The sequence below is a fragment of the Microcaecilia unicolor genome, chromosome 4 (assembly GCF_901765095.1).
Source record: "Microcaecilia unicolor chromosome 4, aMicUni1.1, whole genome shotgun sequence".
In the NCBI taxonomy this organism is placed as follows: domain Eukaryota; kingdom Metazoa; phylum Chordata; class Amphibia; order Gymnophiona; family Siphonopidae; genus Microcaecilia; species Microcaecilia unicolor.
The window spans coordinates 16,402,539-16,421,293 of record NC_044034.1 but is presented as its reverse complement, the minus strand read 5'-3'; the positions used below and the strand labels follow the sequence as shown (position 1 = coordinate 16,421,293).

The following is an 18,755-nucleotide window of genomic DNA, read 5'->3' as shown; positions in this document are numbered from 1 at the left end:
ACATTCTTAAGTCGTTGCATTGGTTGCCTGTGGTGCAGTGTATTGAATTTAAACTTCTGGTACTAATGTTTCGGGTGTGTCAGGGTGTTGCTCCCTCGGCTTTAGTGCACTGTTTGCCGTCTTATTGACCTTCTCGGGCGTTACGGTCTCAAGACCAGAATCTGCTGGTTGTTCCGTTATTTCATCAAGTGCATTTGGAGGAAATTCGTCGTCGGGGTTTTGTTATTGGTGGGCTTTCTTCTGTGGTATTCTTTACCATTGTCCATGCGCCAACTTGTATCTATTTCCCAGTTCAAGAAGTGGTTAAAAATCTGGTTGTTTTTCAGGGCGTTTGGTTGATGGGTGGGTTTTGAGATTTTTTTTGGCGGGGGTGGGGTGGGGAGGGAGGTTCTGCTGTCTGTATGATTTTGTACTGTTTGTGCTTTTTCTTAATAAGTATTTTATTGTACCTCACCTAGACGGTTGCACAGGTGGATTATAAATATATTAAATAAAGAAATAAACGTCTTTGTCCTTGCCTTTTTCTACAGGAATTGTGCATCGGGCACAACAGAGCAGGTTATAAATCTTTCCTTCCACAGAATAACCTGTGCTTATATGGAAATTAGTTACATCTATGGCCAGTGTCTAATCCTTTCTTATTAAAATTAACTCTGACTGTCTCAGGGGCTCCTTTATTCATTTATACCGCATGTAACCAGGGCCGTCTCAAGGGACGGGCAAGAAGGTGACTGGCATTGATGCTAAGCCACAGCGCAGTTTCGAATCAGTCTCCAAGTCCTCAAGCCCATGACCCTGAAACAGCAAGGATGAGCCAAAAGCTGCCAACGTGTGTCCAGTGACTACCCTCTGTGTAGCTACTGTAGTGCTTTCTCAGTACCAATGTATTGTACATCAGCAGTGCTCTACCAAACCAGAATGCAAGCGATACCACCGAAGAAAATCACAGCAGCATATCTGGCAATATGTTTCCATATGGGACATGCTATACGGTCTGTGCCAGAGCCAGTGGTGGGAGGCGGGGCTGGTGGTTGGCAGGCGGAGATAGTGCTGGGCAGACTTATACGGTCTGTGCCAGAGCTGGTGGTGGGAGGCAGGGCTGGTGGTTGGGAGGCGGGGATAGTGCTGGGCAGACTTATACAGTCTGTGCCAGAGCCGGTGGTGGGAGGCGGGGCTGGTGGTTGGGAGGCGGGGATAGTGCTGGGCAGACTTATACGGTCTGTGCCCTGAAGAGGACAGGTACAAATAAAAAGTAGCACATATGAATTTATCTTGTTGGGCAGACTGCATGGACTGTGCGGGTCTTTTTCTGCCGTCATCTACTATGTATGTTCTTGTTAACAGGGCTTATGGCTGTAGACTTTGGCTGGCTTGGCAAGACGCAGTTTGGAACTCCGAAAAGAAATCGCATAAAGGATATGGCTCGTACAGATTGGATCAATCAGGGATGCTGAAATGATGTCTTTCTAACAGGGCCAGGATCTTAAAATGCGATGCCCGTAGAGGAAACCCTTTTTAAATAACAGGGAGATCATGTTCCCAGTTTTCATGGCCCTGAGAAGGCGCACGCTGAGGTTTTAAATAGATATCCTACAAGTGACACATTCTTGTAACAGTAACGCTGGCAGGCAGGCTTTGGGGGCTTGGCAACAATATTTCTAAAGGCAGAATGTTCCAATAATGGAATTAGTTCCAGCGAGAGAGAAACACAATGAGAGTTTCTAATAAAAACATTCCAGTTCAGTGTTACATTCTAAAGCCCAAGGAGACAAAACTGCTTTACTTACAGCTTCCTTCATCTCTTTGTATAATACCCCTACCCAGCTGGGGTGGGTGAAACCATAGCAGCAGTGTCCACAGCGCTCCCCTCTCTGTCCCCTACAGGGCATCCCAGTCATTGCACAATAGCAACACCTACTGGTCAGGCTAATGAATGCATGCCTTCTAGGCTCCAGGGAGATCCTCAGTCTGTGCCTCTTGGCCAAAGCACAGTCGTCACAATGGCTGGACCTAATTTAAAATACTTCTAATATAATAATTTGCTCCTCCAACATTCCAATGTGTCTCACTGGGATCGTAACCACCTGCTGACATCACTCCTCCAACGTTTTCCGTCCCCCCTCCCTCCCAGTTCCATGGGACCCTGGAACTGGGAGGGAGGGAGGGGGACACTGGAACTCGGACGGGGGAGGGAGGGGGCCCTGGAACTTGGAGGGAGGTGGGGAGAGATGCTGCACATGGATGGATGGAGGGGGCAGGGCACAGAGGACGTTGCCTGCATATGGATGAATGCAGGGGAGAGAGCATAATGCAGGGGAGGGAGGGGACCCCGAAACTCGGAGGGAGGCAGAGAGGGGACGACCCTGGAACTCAGAGGGAGGGAGGGACGACCCTGGAACTCAGAAGGCATGAGGGAGGGGGGCCCTGGCACACACTCTCATGCTCACACACACACTCTCTCTCTCACAGACACACTCGCACCCAGTCTCACTCTCTCTCTGTCACACACACTCGCACATTCACACTCTCTCTCTCTCTCACACACTCACTCTCACACACACTCTCTCAAACATGCACACTCCGAGGAAAACCTTGCTAGCACCCGTTTCATTTGTGTCAGAAACAGGCCTTTTTTACTAGTATATTAATAATACAATCTGTTCTGCCCGTACATGGTCTGCAGTCTGAATCTCAGGGACACTTGGTGCAAACTTGACAAAAGTTTTAGCCTGTTTCTGTTCCTTTGCATGCGCCGGATCACGGTTGAGAAATACCCTACCTTCTGCTGTAAAAATAAAATGTCCAAACTGTTCTTTTTACCCAGTATTTTCTGATGTCTTTTTGGGAAACTAATTTCCTTTTATATGCAGTTCTGATATAGCTCTGTGAAATCTCATATATTTGAATTCTGTTTTTGTGAATTAATATAGGTTTTATCTTTTTTTATTGTGCACCTCTTATAACTATAGATAGACGGCTTATTAAATGAATACAATGAATGCTCGACTCCAAAATCCTACCCCTTTATCTAGAGTTTGAAAATACACATGTACTGACCGATGCTAACTGTCAAGAACCCTGTAATGCTAAGCTATTTTGGAGGCGAGAAGAACAACCCTTGCTGCACACGGGTTCAAGTAACCGAAGCTGATGACTGCGCGGAGTAAGGCATGTGACCTGCCCCGTTGGAGATTTCTGCTGAATTCGTGTCTGCTTTAATCTTCAATTTCCTCCCCACTCCTTCTCCCTGCCCTAGTGGTTTATGGACAAGTGAAAACTGTTTCAAAATGGCTCTGTCACGGCAAAAACCACCACGGGGATGGAGAAGGGACATGCCAGGCAGAATTTGGTGGCTGAGCAGCTCGCCTGCCTTTGGGAGATAGATTTTTTAATTTTTTTTTATTTGTTGCATTTGTATCCCACATTTTCCCACCTATTTGCAGGCTCAATGTGGCTTACATAGTACCGTATCAAGATCGGGAAGCGGGGCTGGTGGTTGGGAGGCGGGGATAGTGCTGGCAGTGTCTGTGTCAGGCCAAAACACTGCGAAAACTGATCCAACAAACATTTCGACAATTTGCTAACCTTAACAGAGAAGAAAGTATTTTAAAATTCTTTGAAATTCTTTCGCCTGTATACAGATTTGATAAGGAGTGCTTCAAATGTGCTCTTGGTTCAAGCTGGATTATTTCTGTGGAGCTAGCAATTGGACCTGGAGAAGGAATTAGCTACCTTACTGACTTGTATGGTCTGTGCCAGAGCCGGTGGTTGGGAGGCAGGGCTGGTGGTTGGGAGGCGGGGCTGGTGGTTGGGAGGTGGGGATAGTGCTGGGCAGACTTATACGGTCTGTGCCAGAGCCGGTGGCGGGAGGCGGGGCTGGTGGTTGGGAGGTGGGGATAGTGCTGGACAGACTTATACGGTCTGTGCCAGAGCCGGTGGTTGGGAGGCGGGGCTGGTGGTTGGGAGGCGGGGATAGTGCTGGGCAGACTTATACGGTCTGTGCCCTGAAGAGCACAGGTACAAATCAAAGTAGAGTATACACAAAAAGTAGCACATATGAGTTATCTTGTTGGGCAGACTGGATGGACCGTGCAGGTCTTTTTCTGCCGTCATCTACTATGTTACTATGTATCGGCATTCGCCATTTCCGGTATGAACAAATACGAGGTGATGTTGTGGTAGAATAAGGTTCACGTGTGACAGATACATTAGGGGATCTTAGAGAGGAAGAGTTAAGTTATGTCCATTACGAGCTTTGGTTTCGTTGTGTTGCAGATACTCAGACTGTTATTTTGGGTCGGTGGGGTATGCCTTTTCAACAGGTTTTGTTTTTAGTGATTTCCGGAAATTTAGGTGGTCATACGTTGTTTTTACGACTTTTGGCAGTGCGTTCCACAGTTGTGCGCTTAAATAGGAAAAGCTGGATGCATAAGTTGATTTTGTATTTGAGGCCTTTGCAGCTCGGGTAGTGGAGATTTAGGTATGTTCGAGCTGATCCTATTGTGTTTCTGGTTGGCAGTTCTACAAGGTCTGTCACGTATCCCGGGGCTTCGCCGTAAATAATTTTATGAACCAGGGTGCAGATTTGAAAAAGCAATACGTTCTTTGATTGGGAGCCAGTGCAGTTTTTCTCCGAGGGCAGTGGCGTAGCTAGGGGGGGGGGGGGGTGCCAGGGGAGCGGCTGCTCCCCCAAATGGAGTTCTGCTGGCACCGGTGTCTATTTTTTTCTCAACGTTTTGAATTGAAAATGTGTGCCGGCGCCACCGGAAGTCCGCTCTCGCGCCACTTTTGCTCCCTCCGCACCGTCAACCTGGCTCCGCTTCTGTCGGAGGGGTTTGGCGCTTTCAAACCCCGTTTTTGCAAATATAAGCCTGGCTGCTGTGTTTTGAGCGGTCTGAAGTCTCTTTATGATTTGTTCTTTGCATCCCGCGTAAATTCCATCGCAGTAGTCTGCGTTTTGCTGTGCCTGGGTAGGGAGTAAGTTTCTAAAGTCATGTTGGTGATTACGGGTCGATGTCTGCACATAAACCAGCAGATTCTATATAGTTCACTGAAAGTTGGGCTTGCGAATTGGGTGCGGATCCCAGATTTGCGCGTAAACTAATTAGTTGATGAGGCGTTACCAGTCAATAATTAGTGTTAATTGATGGCCATTAGGATTTACGCATGGATCTTCTGTGCACACCTGTTTTAGAACATGCGTGCCTACGTTTTCTAGCGTGTAACTCAAAAGGGGGTGTGACCACGGTCAGGGGCATTTCAAGGACTTAGACGCAATGTTACAGAATAATGTCATTTGCACGCGTAACTGCCATTTTGGGTGCCAGCATTTACACCAGGTTTTGTCAGGCGTAAGGGCCGTGCCCAAAGTTGGGTGTAAGATCCACAGTAAGGGGTCCTTTTACAAAGCCCAACGTGGGCTTCCCACCCCCACCGCGCGTCATATCTAGCGTTAGAAAAATATTTTGATTTTTTTGTAGCACCGGTGTGTACCCGGTGCTAATCAGGCAGTGCCGTGCGCTGCCCGGTTACCGAGGGGTTAGCGTGGGAGCCCTTGCCACCACCTCAATGGCTGCTGGAAAGAGCTTCTCCTCCTAAAATGGCCATGCAGCATTTCCTGAAAAAAACCAAAGACCTGTCTTTTATCCGCTGTGGTAAAAGGAGGCATCGGTGCGCATCAAAAACACGTGCCGATGCCAATGCAGGGCCCCTTTTGCCGCAACTTCATAAAAAGGGCCCTAAGCTACTTCACATAAGTACATAAGTATTGCCATACTGGGAAAGACCAAAGGTCCATCGAGCCCAGCATCCTGTTTCCAACAGTGGCCAATCCAGGTCACAAATACCTGGCAAGATCCCAAAAATGTACAAAACATTTTCTACTGCTTATCCCAGAAATAGTGAATTTTCCCCAAGTCCATTCAATAATGGTCTATGGACTTTTCCTTTAGGAAGCCGTCTAAACCTTTTTTTAAACTACGCTAAGCTAACCGCCTTTACCACATTCTCTGGCAACAAATTCCAGAGTTTAGTTACACGATGAGTGAAGAAATATTTTCTCAGATTCATTTTAAATTTGCTACATTGTAGCTTCATCGCATGCCCCCTAGTCCTAGTCTTTTTGGAAAGCGTGAACAGACGCTTCACTTCTACCCATTCCACTCCACTCATTATTTTGTAGACCTCTATCATATCCCCCCTCAGCTGCCTTTTCTCCAAGCTGAAGAGCCCCAGCCACTTTAGCCTTTCCTCATAGGAAGTCGTCCCATCCCCTTTATCATTTTCGTCGCCCTTCTCTGCACCTTTTCTAATTCCACTATATCTTTTTTGAGATGCAGCGTCCGGAATTGAACACAATATTCGAGGTGCGGTTGCACCATGGAGCGATACAAAGGCATTATAACATCCTCATTTTTGTTTTCCATTCCTTTCCTAATAATACCTAACATTCTATTAGGTAGCTATTTATCTCTAGCTGAATATTCATGGTCAGTGCAATGAAGCTACAATGTAATAAAATGTTTCTTCACTCAACGTGTAATTAAACTCTGGAATTCATTGCCAGGAAATGTGGTAAAGGCAGTTAGCTTAGCGGAGTTTAAAAAAGGTTTGGACGGCTTCCTAAAGGAAAAGTCCATAGACCGTTATTAAATGGACTTGGGGAAAATCCACTATTTCTGGGATAAGCAGTATAAAATGTTTTGTACATTTTGGGGATCTTGCCGGGTATTCGTGACCTGGATTGGCCACTGTTGGAAACAGGATGCTGGGCTCGATGGACTTTTGATCTTTCCCAGTATGGCAATACTTATGTACTTATGTACCTCCAACTGAATATTATTCATGGAAAGCCACATGCTACTAAAATGACCAGGAGCCAATCCTGGCTGAATAAATAGCGCTGAATATCAACCAATATGTATCTTTATAAATTAGAGCAAACGTAGGTACCTCTTTAACACTAAGCCTAGGTGCCCTGTTACAAAATCAGGTGTCCTTTTACTAAGGTGCCTGCGCTGGTGTAGATACATGTATCGGATGCGCCCAGGTCCATTTTTCAGCGCACCTGCAAAAAAGGCCTCTTTTTTATTTTAGCTGAAAATGGACGTGCGGCAAAATAAAAATTGGTGGGCGTCCATTTTGGACCTGAGACCTTACCGCCACCCATTGACTTAACGGTAAAGTCTCACGCATTAACCGGGCGATAATTGTCAGCGTGCGTACAATGCCGATTACCGCCCGGTTAGCGCCGCACGCTACTAATTTTCCAGGGTGCGCAGTGGGCGCGCGTAGAAAATGAAATTACCACCCGGGCCATGCAGTAGCCAGGCGGTAGTTCAAAATTGATGCATGTAGGGTGCGCGCACGCGCCTACGCAGCTTAATAAAAGGACCCATTAGTCCTCTAAAGGCTTTGTAACACAGATACTACTATGAAGTTTATAATGAGGTAGCGGCAACCTCACAGCCTCTTAACTGGTCCTGTGTGTGCTGTGACAGTTAATACGTAGTGAGAAGAAGTTGTGTGCTTTGAATACCCCAGGAACAACTCTAGAGATATTAAACCAAGTCAGCAGCTTTCAGAGGGGAAATAAAACCCTAGGATTTTGGGAAGATTAGCACCGGAGGGAAACAGAGGTAGAAATCCATGAACGAGATAAGTGAACACTCTTTAGTTACTGTATTTGAATGTGGTGAGCGAAGCGCAGCTCTCAAGAGATCGAGCGGATGTGCTGAGAGACTCCAGTAGAAAGGTCTGACCTCTAACTTGTTTGTCGACCCTTTCTCCAACATATCCAGAGAAGGAAAGGGGCAGACAGCTTTAGGTTCAGAGGAGAACTGGCCGGCCTGTTGCTGTGTGTGGACTAATTACTGGAACACAGGGACACTCCCTGAGCCCAGGGAAATGAGAGACAAAATCAGAGGTCTGGTAAAATAAAGACATACAGAAAGAGAGGGGGTGGCCATGCATGGACAGCTGTCTGACTACAGTCATACAGTGAAACAGGAGGCTGTGACAAAACACTTATAATGCTGAAACATGTATTTGTGTAGAAGACAAATGTATGTAGAGACTGGAAAGCCCAAATAATCTACTTCAGTCAGTCAGGGTGAAAACACTAGTCTCCAGGGGATTTGGGGTGGGTGTGTGTGTGTGTGTGTGTGGACCTTGCGAGACTGGGAGATTGGGCGTGCAAGTGGCAGATGAAGTTCAATGTTGACAAGTGCAAAGTGATGCATGTGGGTAAGAGGAACCCGAATTATAGCTACGTCTTGCAAGGTTCCGCGTTAGGAGTTACGGATCAAGAAAGGGATCTGGGTGTCGTCGTCGATGATACGCTGAAACCTTCTGCTCAGTGTGCTGCTGCGGCTAGGAAAGCGAATAGAATGTTGGGTGTTATTAGGAAGGGTATGGAGTCCAGGTGTGCGGATGTTATAATGCCGTTGTATCGCTCCATGGTGCGACCGCACCTGGAGTATTGTGTTCAGTACTGGTCTCCGTATCTCAAAAAAGATATAGTAGAATTGGAAAAGGTACAGCGAAGGGCGACGAAAATGATAGTGGGGATGGGACGACTTTCCTATGAAGAGAGGCTGAGAAGGCTAGGGCTTTTTAGCTTGGAGAAGAGACGGCTGAGGGGAGATATGATAGAAGTGTATAAAATAATGAGTGGAATGGATCGGGTGGATGTGAAGCGACTGTTCACGCTATCCAAAAATACTAGGACTAGAGGGCATGAGTTGAAGCTACAGTGTGGTAAATTTAAAACGAATCGGAGAAAATTTTTCTTCACCCAACGTGTAATTAGACTCTGGAATTCGTTGCCGGAGAACGTGGTACGGGCGGTTAGCTTGACGGAGTTTAAAAAGGGGTTAGATAGATTCCTAAAGGACAAGTCCATAGACCGCTATTAAATGGACTTGGAAAAATTCCGCATTTTTAGGTATAACTTGTCTGGAATGTTTTTACGTTTGGGGAGCGTGCCAGGTGCCCTTGACCTGGATTGGCCACTGTCGGTGACAGGATGCTGGGCTAGATGGACCTTTGGTCTTTCCCAGTATGGCACTACTTATGTACTTATGTACTTATGTGGGTGTGGGTGGGGGTGGGGGGTTAGTTGTTTCTGGAGAGCAAGGTGGAAAATCTTTTCCCAATGAAGCTTCTTCTCTGACTGGAAGAACTGAGGAAACTGGAAGGGACGCTAAAAAAGTCAGTTACAAAACTGGGTATGAAAGAAGAGGTGAACTAGCAAAGATCAGTTACAGAAAGTTAGATTCCTGAGTAAATAAAGCTTTTACTACTAATTCCCTTTGTCCCTCCAACCTCCAGTGTCTTAGCCCATATTATTATTATTATTAGCAGCATTTGTATAGCGCTACCAGACGCACGCAGTGCTGAACACCTGACACAAAGACAGTCCCTGCTCAAAAGAGCTTACAATCTAAATAACACAGACAGGACAAGACAGTTACGGATGAGGGAAGTACTGGGTGAGAAGAAAGGAAGGAACAAGGGAGGGCAAATGAGGGCTAGGAGCCAAAAGCAGCAGTGAAAAGGTATGTACTTGGCTTGCTTGATTTAGAAGTTAGGCCCTTTTCGGTGCATTTTTTCTAGCGAAAAAGGTGCCGGTACTCAAATGCCAGACCACCCTTCAGAGATGGGGTGATCACTGAAGGACCCATCCCACAATAGTCAGACCTCTTGCAACCAGTCACAGAATCTATGACAAGGCAGAATTGGTGTGTAGAGCCTGAGCGCTTTCATTAAAACTTGGGGACCATGAGTCAATTGTAGCAGACAATGGAAAAGGTGCCCCTCAAAAAAAGCCCTGGCCCTTTTACTAACGTGTGCTTAATGTGTAGAAAAATACTTACATGCTAAAGTGTGCAGCAGTTTGCCTGTCAGTGTGTGCATTGGCTATTTTTAAGGGGGTGTGTCATGGGTGAAGAATGGACATAGAAGTGTTAATCAGCTAGCATGTTCAGATTTATTTAGATTTTGCTCACACCTTTTTCAGGAGTAGCTCAAGGTGAGTTACATTCAGGTACTCTGGATATTTCTCTGTCCCAGGAGGGCTCACAATCTAAGTTAGTATCTGAGGCAATGGAGAGTTAAGTGACTTGTCCAAGATCACAAGGAGCAGCAGTGGGATTTGAACTGGCCACCTCTGGATTGCAAGACCAGTGCTCTAACCACTAGGCCACTCCTCCACCATAGCAACATTCCATGTAGAATCTCAAATAGTAGCAATGTTCCACTGCACTAACCACTAGGCTACTCCTCCACTGGCAACATTCCATGTAGAAGCCTGCCCTTGCAGATCAGCAATGCGGCCGCGCAGGCTTCTGTTTCTGTGAGTCTACATGGAGTCTAGTGGAATAGCAACATTAACATTCCATCTCAAATAGTAGCAACATTCCATGTAGAATCTCAAATATTTATTTATTTAGATTTTGCTCACACCTTTTTCAGGAGTAGCTCAAGGTGAGTTACATTCAGGTACTCTGGATATTTCTCTGTCCCAGGAGGGCTCACAATCTAAGTTTGTACCTGGAGGTTTAAGTGACTTGCCCAAGATCACAAGGAGCAGCAGTGGGATTTGAACCGGCCACCTCTGGATTGCAAGACTGATGCTCTAACCACTAGGCCACGCCTCCACTAGCAACATTCCATGTAGAACTCCAAAGAATAGAAAGATTATGGAATCCTAAAGAGTAACAACATTCCATAGCTACCAATCCCAGGGATGACATTTTATAATTTCACTACCTTTAGTTCATTGTTTTAATTGTAACTTAAGAATACCCACACTGGGTGAGACCCATCTAGCCCCAGTATCCTGCTCCAACAGTGGCCAATCCAGGTTACAAGTACCTGGCAGAAACCCAATTATTTATATTTTGCTCACACCTTTTTCAGTAGTAGCTCAAGGTGAGTTACATTCAGGTACACTGGATATTTCTCTGTCTCTGAGGGCTCACAATCTAAGTTTGTACCTGAGGCAATGGAGGGTTAAGTGACTTGCCCAAGATCACAAGAAGCAGCAGTGGGATTTGAACCCAACACCTCTGGATTGGCAGACCCGTGCTCTAACCACTGAGCCACTCCTCCACTCCAAGATTGCATGCAGAATCCCAAAGAGTAGCAATATTAGTGTGCAACTTGACATTTAAAAAAGCTTTTAAATGGCTCAAAATGGGCCACGTTGAATTTTGGCGTAACATGCAGGAAAGCCCCTCATTCAGATGGGCTAAGCTGAGATTCTAGCTCACCTTGATAAAAGGCCCCTACGTAACCCACGTCTTCCTTTTATTCTCCCCTTTGCCAGTTCCTCTGATTTGTTAACCACAGATATTTTGTTTTGATTGGCAGTGCATCAAATAAAGATAAGTATCACTATGACTGACTAAATCTACCAAACCCAAAGTGTGCACATTATTGGAACTGGATAGGGCTGCCACCTTGCTTGGACCAACTTAAAGAGGTGGATCTAGTGCCAGTTCTGCCTGGAATTCTAAGTCCTAATTTCCAGAAGAAAAGGTGACCCGGGAAAAGTGGCAAACATCAATAAATGTGCAGAACCTAAAAGACCCATGTGTGGGGAACTGCAATGATGCAGCATTTAACTAGCTGTGGTTACCTTCAGCAACAGAAATTACATGGAAATACTTTAAAAAAAATAGGAGGAAATATTTTTTCACTCAAAGAAAAATTAAGCTCTGGAACTCGCTGCCACAGGATGTGGTAACAGTGGTTAGCATATCTGGGTTTAAAAAAGGTTTGGACAAGTTCCTGGAGGAAAAGTCCATAGTCTGTTATTGAGATGGACATGGGGAAAGCCACTGCTTGGCCCAGGATTAGTAGCAATGTTGCTACACTTTGAGATTCTACATGGAATCTTATTACTCTTTAGGATTCCAGAATCTTGCTATTCTTTGGGGTTCAACTTGGAATGTTGTTACACTTTGAGATTCTGCATGGAATCTTGTTACTTTTTAGGATTCCAGAATCTTGCTATTCTTTGGGGTTCAACGTGGAATGTTGTTACACTTTGAGATTCTGCATGAAATCTTGTTACTCTTTAGGATTCCAGAATCTTGCTATTCTTTGGGATTCTGCATGGAATCTTGTTACTCTTTAGGATTCCAGACTCTTGCTATTCTTCGGAGTTCTACATGGAATGTCACTACTAATTGGGTTCTACCAGGTACTTGTGACATGGATTGGCCACTGCTGGAAGCAGGATACTGGGCTAGATGGACCATTGGCCTGACCCAGTGTGGCTACTCTTATGTTCTCTAAATACAAGGTTTTTTCAGAAAACAAAAGGTTATGGTCTTAGTATTGGAAGAGAGGCGGAGAAAGGGATTATTGATGGAAGAATTTGCAGGGACCAAGGGGAATATTGTCCCTTTAATATGAACATGGCTACTGGGGCTACAGGTCACACAATATGCTGGGGTGAGAGTTAAACGCTTCCCTCCTAGCATCCACGCACGAATTTAATCAAGCTTAATCCTAACAATGTCAGGAACACGTGACTAACCAGCTCAAACCACTTAGTGTAGTTTTATAATTTGACTTGAACATTTGCACAGTAACGTAAGGCTATACATAACATAGTAGATGACGGCAGGAAAAGACCTGCACGGTCCATCCAGTCTGCCCAACAAGATAAACTCATATGTGCAACTTTTTGTGTATACCCTACTTTGATTTGTACCTGTGCTCTTCAGGGCACAGACCATATAAGTCTTGCCCAGCACTATCCCCGCCTCCCAACCACCAGCCCCGGTACAGACCGTAGAAGTCTGCCCAGCACTAGCCCCGCCTCCCAACCACCAGCTCTGCCACCCATTCTAGGCTAAGCTCCTGAGGATCCATTCCTTCCGAACAGGATTCCTTTATGTTTATCCCACGCATTTTTGAATTCCGCTACCGTTTTCCTCTCCACCACCTCCCGCGGGAGGGCATTCCAAGTATCTACCACTCTCTCCGTGAAAAAATACTTCCTGACATTTTTCTTGAGTCTGCCCCCCTTCAATCTCATTTCATGTCCTCTCGTTCTACCGCCTTCGCACCTCCGGAAAAGGTTCGTTTGCAGATTAATACCTTTCAAATATTTGAACGTCTGTATCATATCAACCCTGTTTCTCCTTTCCTCCAGAGTATACATGTTTAGTTCAGCAAGTCTCTCCTCATACGTCTTGTAACGCAAATCCCATACCATTCTCGTAGCTTTTCTTTGCACCGCTTCAATTCTTTTTACATCCTTAGCAAGGTACGGCCTCCAAAACTTAAGGCTATAGATTTTAAGATAACAAGCAAAGATTTACTTTACAGCCTCATTGGAAATCTGATTTGCAAACATGATGTCGGAACTCCTTATACTTCTGCAGCTATATTGCACCTGCCTCCCAGAAGAGGTAGCCAGGGCTTTAGAAATCCCTCCAGCAACCCTCTGACTCCTACTAACGTATCCACAAAGTATCTCCCAAGTTCCTAAGGAAGTGTCTCACTTTTCCTTGTAGCGGTGACCGTTTTTTTTTTTTTAATGATTTAAAATATTTATAATCCGCTCACTGCTCTTTAGAGACTAGTTCTAGCCAGAGGCACAGGGGATCTGGGAGACGCACAAATCTGGAGTGAGCCTGTATGACCAGGTAGCTGTGGTTTCCTTCAGAAACAGAAGCACACAGTGTGCTTCTGAATTAGGCCGGTGCACATGCACCTCATAATTAACCTAGTACACTTTAGGTTAAATGCACCGCATGCATGTTGGAAGTGCAGTGGCTGAGTGTGCGGGGCATGTCACGTATGCACACTATACACTTAATAGAGCAGAATGTGTGGGAAGCACAGGAACGCAGTTTTCAGTGTGCTGCATGCAGGTACAGTGCACGACTGCAGAGATGCCAAGTCTCAATCATATGGAGGTTCTCACACTCATTAGGAGTGTGCCACACTCATTTCAAGGCTCATACACGTTCTTTGAGCCCCTTCTTCACTCATTAGCAGTGAGTCATGCTCATTTGAAGGCTCTCTCACTATCATACTCTCTGAGACCCTTCTCTCACTCACGAGACCGTCCGTGCCAGTGCACCGATCCTGGGCACTGCTGTCATCAGACACAAGCTGTAGAGAAGTAAAACCAGAGTGCACCTTCTGTAACAGCTTCCTTCTGCCATAACTCTTTCCCCTATACCTACAAACACCTATGCTGTGAAACCTTTACAGATACACTTAGTTTTCAGCCCAGAGAATTGACCCCGGTACCTGCTTAGTTACACAGACCAATTCCTTTCAAAATTGTGTTTTAGTGCCTCTAACCTGTCTGCATGCTTTTAGAGGCACCGGAGAAAAGCGAATATCATTTTATGTTGTTTTTCATTTAACAAATCAATACCACGCTTAAATCTTTCTAGATTTGTACCCCCAGATGCATCATCTGAAAAATCTCACTCTTTCGCCTTTGGGATGGTCCACCCTTGGCATCTCTGTCTCTCAGAGCATGTAGCGTGCGTGTGTAACATACCACTGGGAGCACACCACGTGAATCCTGTGCATATTGTGAACAGCGTCCGTGCCATGGACGTAGATGGAGAGCATGCAGCGTGCACCCTGAGTTTGTAACGTACCACTGGGAGCACACCGTGTGAATCCTGCGCATATTGTGAACAACTGAGAGTATGCAGCATCTGTTCTGTGGGCGTAGAATATGCTAAGAGCACGCAGCTTGCATCCTGTGTGCATAAGTACATAAGTATTGCCATACTGGGCCAGAGCAAAGGTCCATCAAGCTCAGCATCCTGTTTCCACCAGTGGCCAATCCAGGTCACAAATACCTGGCAAGATCCCCCCAAAAGTACAAAACATTTTACGCTGCTTATCCCAGAAATTAGCAGTGGAGTTTCCCCAAGTCTATTTTAATAATGGTCTATGAACTTTTCCTTTAGGAAGATGTCAAAACCTTTTTTAAACCCTGCTAAGCTAACCGCCTTTACCACATTCTCTGGCAATGAATTCCAGAGATTAATTACACGTTGAGTGTGGGTAACATTGATGGAGAGTCCATAGTATGTATCCTCTGTGCACACATTATACAATACAATATAGGCCGGATTCAGTAAACAGTGCCCAAAATCAGGCACCAGAAGAAATCGGTGTTAAGTGCGATTCTAGGCCACATGCCCTTTACAGAATCACGCTTAGCACCGATTCTCATTCCTAACTGTAAAATCTGGTGTAATGCTGGAGCCCAAGTTAGGTACGCTGCTGCGGCAGTGTTCTGAAAAAATGCACGTGACTTTTCAGAATACCCAGACACACCCATGACCATCCCCCCTTTTGAGTTACGCGCTAGTAGAGTTAGGCGCCATGCCTAGAATAGCGAGCAACTAGATGCAATGTGCAAATTTTAATGAGTGCGTTTAACATCAATAATCAGGTGTTAGCCCCCAATTATGTCGTTAACTGGTTCATTAGCAAATTAATTTGCGCGCGCATCTCAAGAGCGCGCCCAAGTCTGGTGCGCAAATCTAGGCACCTGCGTGTAATATATGCAAACCGCTTTGGTTGTACCCAAAATCCATGACACTTTCTATACAAAATCTGAGGATATGCATTCTTATAAATCTCTGCTACCCAGCACATTGATTCAACATGGATTACAAAATATTCTAGTACAGTTCAGATCATATACCCAATCTGGTGCGCTCTTGTTTCTACTGGAACTGTCAGACACAGGAACACAAGCGCATGTCCTTGTCCCCCAGGAGAAGAATATTCTTTGAACCTCTCGGGTTACTGTGCCCCTACCCTGCCCTCAGCCCCTGACATGCCTGACCTGCATTGCTAAAGTTTTAATGATAGCGTGAATCTGTGTTTCATCCTAAGCCAGGCTTCCAGCAGCAAACAGAAACTTTTCAGCTCACATCACTTTCACCACCTGCTCTGGGTCGAAAACCCTGCCCAGCACCAGGGTGAGTCAGCGCTGACAGGAGAGACAACAGATGAGACCAAGTAGTCCAGAGCTGACTATAGAAACCAACTTTTTGAAATGATGCTAAGCTCAGTGCAAATATTACCCTTCTCTGAGCACCGTGAAGGAGTCTGCTCAAGCACTCACCGCTCCCATGAAGCGGGCACCTATGCCAGTACACCGTAACCATCAGAATTAGCGACCCAGAGTAACTAGGGCTTCTCTCCATCCCAGTGGCAAGCAGGGGAAAGTTCATTTCACTCCATAAGAGCTGCCAACCTGCAGACACTTTTCACCCCTCACTTCAGCTGCCATTCCCAGCAGAGGAAAAAAGCGGCTAGGGATGCCCGGCTGAAGGGTAACTTGCCCACCCTCTGCTGTAGCCATGTGTGCTCTGGGGCAGCTAGAGATGTGGAGCTGGGGAGGGGGGGGGGGAGAGGGAAGGGGGGGGGGCTGAACTGTCCATGGATAAGGGACTGAGGAGGTGCATTCGGCAATGGCCAGATGCCAGAGCCCTTCATCCCCTGAGCCAGCCAGCACACAAGAATGAAAACCAGAGAGCCAAGGAAAGGAAGAGGAAAGCAACTTACCTGCAGAGAATCCGACCACTCTGGGGTCTCCTCAGCCTTCAGAAAAATCTGCTGGCCCCGTCTAAAAAATTGGAGAACTGCAGTAAGTATCTGGTGCAGAATTAAAACCATCTTCTTCACTCCCTCTCCCCTTCCCTGCAGAGATAACTCTCTTCCTTCCTGCTCGGTACAGACATCCACAAACAGCACCCATGCACACGGGCACTCCTCTGCTTTAAAGGTTTGTCTACATTTATAAACACACATTATTCTGCAGCCCTGCTAACCCTCCAAGAAAGGCACATCCTATTGCACAGGCTGCCCCTCCCTCCTCTCCTCCCTCTCTGGGCTGTCAGGGACTCACTTGCCACCATCCACACCTGCTGCCCAAAGCGATTGGGCAGGCACAGAGCACACAACCCTCTATCACTGTCAGAGGTACCAGAAATAGGGGGGCTGTGTGTGCATGTGTGTGTGTGTGTGTGTGTGTGTGTGTGTGCCCCTGTGCTACACAAGAGAAAGGAGAGGCTTCCCCAGGGTCCTAGGGCAGAGAGAGGGAGAAGAAAAGTCCCCAGAGAGGGACAGACTCGGCAGACTTTAGGAACTACCACCCCCAAGCCAGCACTCCCCTAGCAGAGAGAAGATTGATCTGGGGCAGCTGTGGGGTTCAAGGGGTGCGGCAGTGATGGATCCTGCAGTACAGCACCACCAGAAGAAGCGTGGGCTGTAAACACTGCTGGCACCATCATCCCTTGTGTTCGTGAAGCCTGCTGGATTGACAGCAGTGGACACAGAAGTCCTTCATTCATGCATTCATGCACAGGAGAGAGACGGCCCCCCTCCCCCAATCAAATTACCAATCACTGCCCAGTTATGGTGGGGGAAGTAAAATGGACTGTGAACAGGGTAATTCCATCTGCTTATGAAGCCAGATTTTTTAACAATGACAAACAAAACGACTCTGTGCCACTTCCCTTCAGCCGTCCCATCCCTGCTCTGAACCATGAGTTAGGAGAAACCTTGACCTTGTGCCCCTTGATGTCAGTACTGGGTATGACCTTGGACAAACTGCTTTACCTCCTTAGGCCAATTAGTGTGACCTTAGACAAATCATGTTTATCTACCCCGGAGGAGGCAGCAGGGAAACGTGACAGTGACTTCTAATACCTCAAGAATATAAATAGTGACACCAGCAAACCTTTTTTCAATACAAATGAAGCTCTGCAACAGGGGTCGTCATAGAAAGATATGAAAGGGGAGAGTCTCAAGAGTTTGGCTTAATTTTAGCAGGTTTTTAAGCACCGCTTCTGGTGCTTCCTTTGTCTATCTATGTACACTTTGGTCATTATTCTGTCCACAAACGTGATCGAATTACATTGTTGATCTCCAAATTGGCTGCCTACTGAAGCTCGAATGGGTACAGTGATATTTCGAATAATATATTGCATTGCACCAGTGCACATATTAGATTGAATATTTATGCCAAAAGTAAAGAGCATTCAGAGGTTAGACAATACCATGCGTTACAAGAGGATTTTTTATGATCGGGCTTTTCTTATCAATTCTCCACCTCCTCAAATTGGATATTTCAAAAGGCCCTGAAATCCTTCTTTTTAAAACAATATTTAGAGGTGAAGGGTTGAATTCATTTGTACTTAATATTTTAGGTTGTTGGGGTTTTTTTCCCTAGGGATTACCTGGCTCTCGTAGGTGTCCTTGTGCAAAGCTGTGCTAAACAGTGGCCTGCGCTATTTTTAGGCTGTAAAATGGCCACAATTTTATTTTTTACATTAATGGCCGTGCGCCAGCCGAGCCGAGGTCCTCTTCTTCCCAATCCCGCACAAGGCTTCGTTCTAGTCTGACGTCCTCCTGCACGTTGTACGTGCAGGACGTCAGACTCACAGAAACAGAACGAAGCCTTGCAGATCAGCCAGCGAGGTCCTCTTCTTCCGGCGCAAGGCTTCGTTCTGTTTCTGTGAGTCTGACATCCTGCACGTACAACGTGCAGGAGGACGTCAGACTAGAACGAAGCCTTGCGCGGGATTGGGAAGAAGAGGACCTCGGCTCGGCTGGCGGGGTTGGGGTCCCCCGCCAGCAAAGGTAGGTGACAGCGGGTTGGCGGCTGGAGGGGGGGTCGAGAGGGTCGTCGGCAGGGGGATCCAGGGGCAAATCTACAGGGGCCCAGGCCCCTGTGGCCCCATACT

At 46.3% G+C, this 18,755-nt stretch overlaps 1 protein-coding gene across 1 annotated transcript in view; it reads right to left on the bottom strand.

The window, feature by feature from the left end:
* Positions 1-16,683, bottom strand: part of PDE2A (phosphodiesterase 2A) — a 687,803-nt gene extending 671,120 nt beyond the window's left edge. The window contains exon 1 of the mRNA XM_030199986.1: positions 16,573-16,683. Coding sequence (XP_030055846.1) covers positions 16,573-16,683 — 111 coding nt within the window. The remainder of the gene's footprint in view (positions 1-16,572) is intronic.
* Between the last annotated feature and the right edge of the window lie 2,072 nt (positions 16,684-18,755).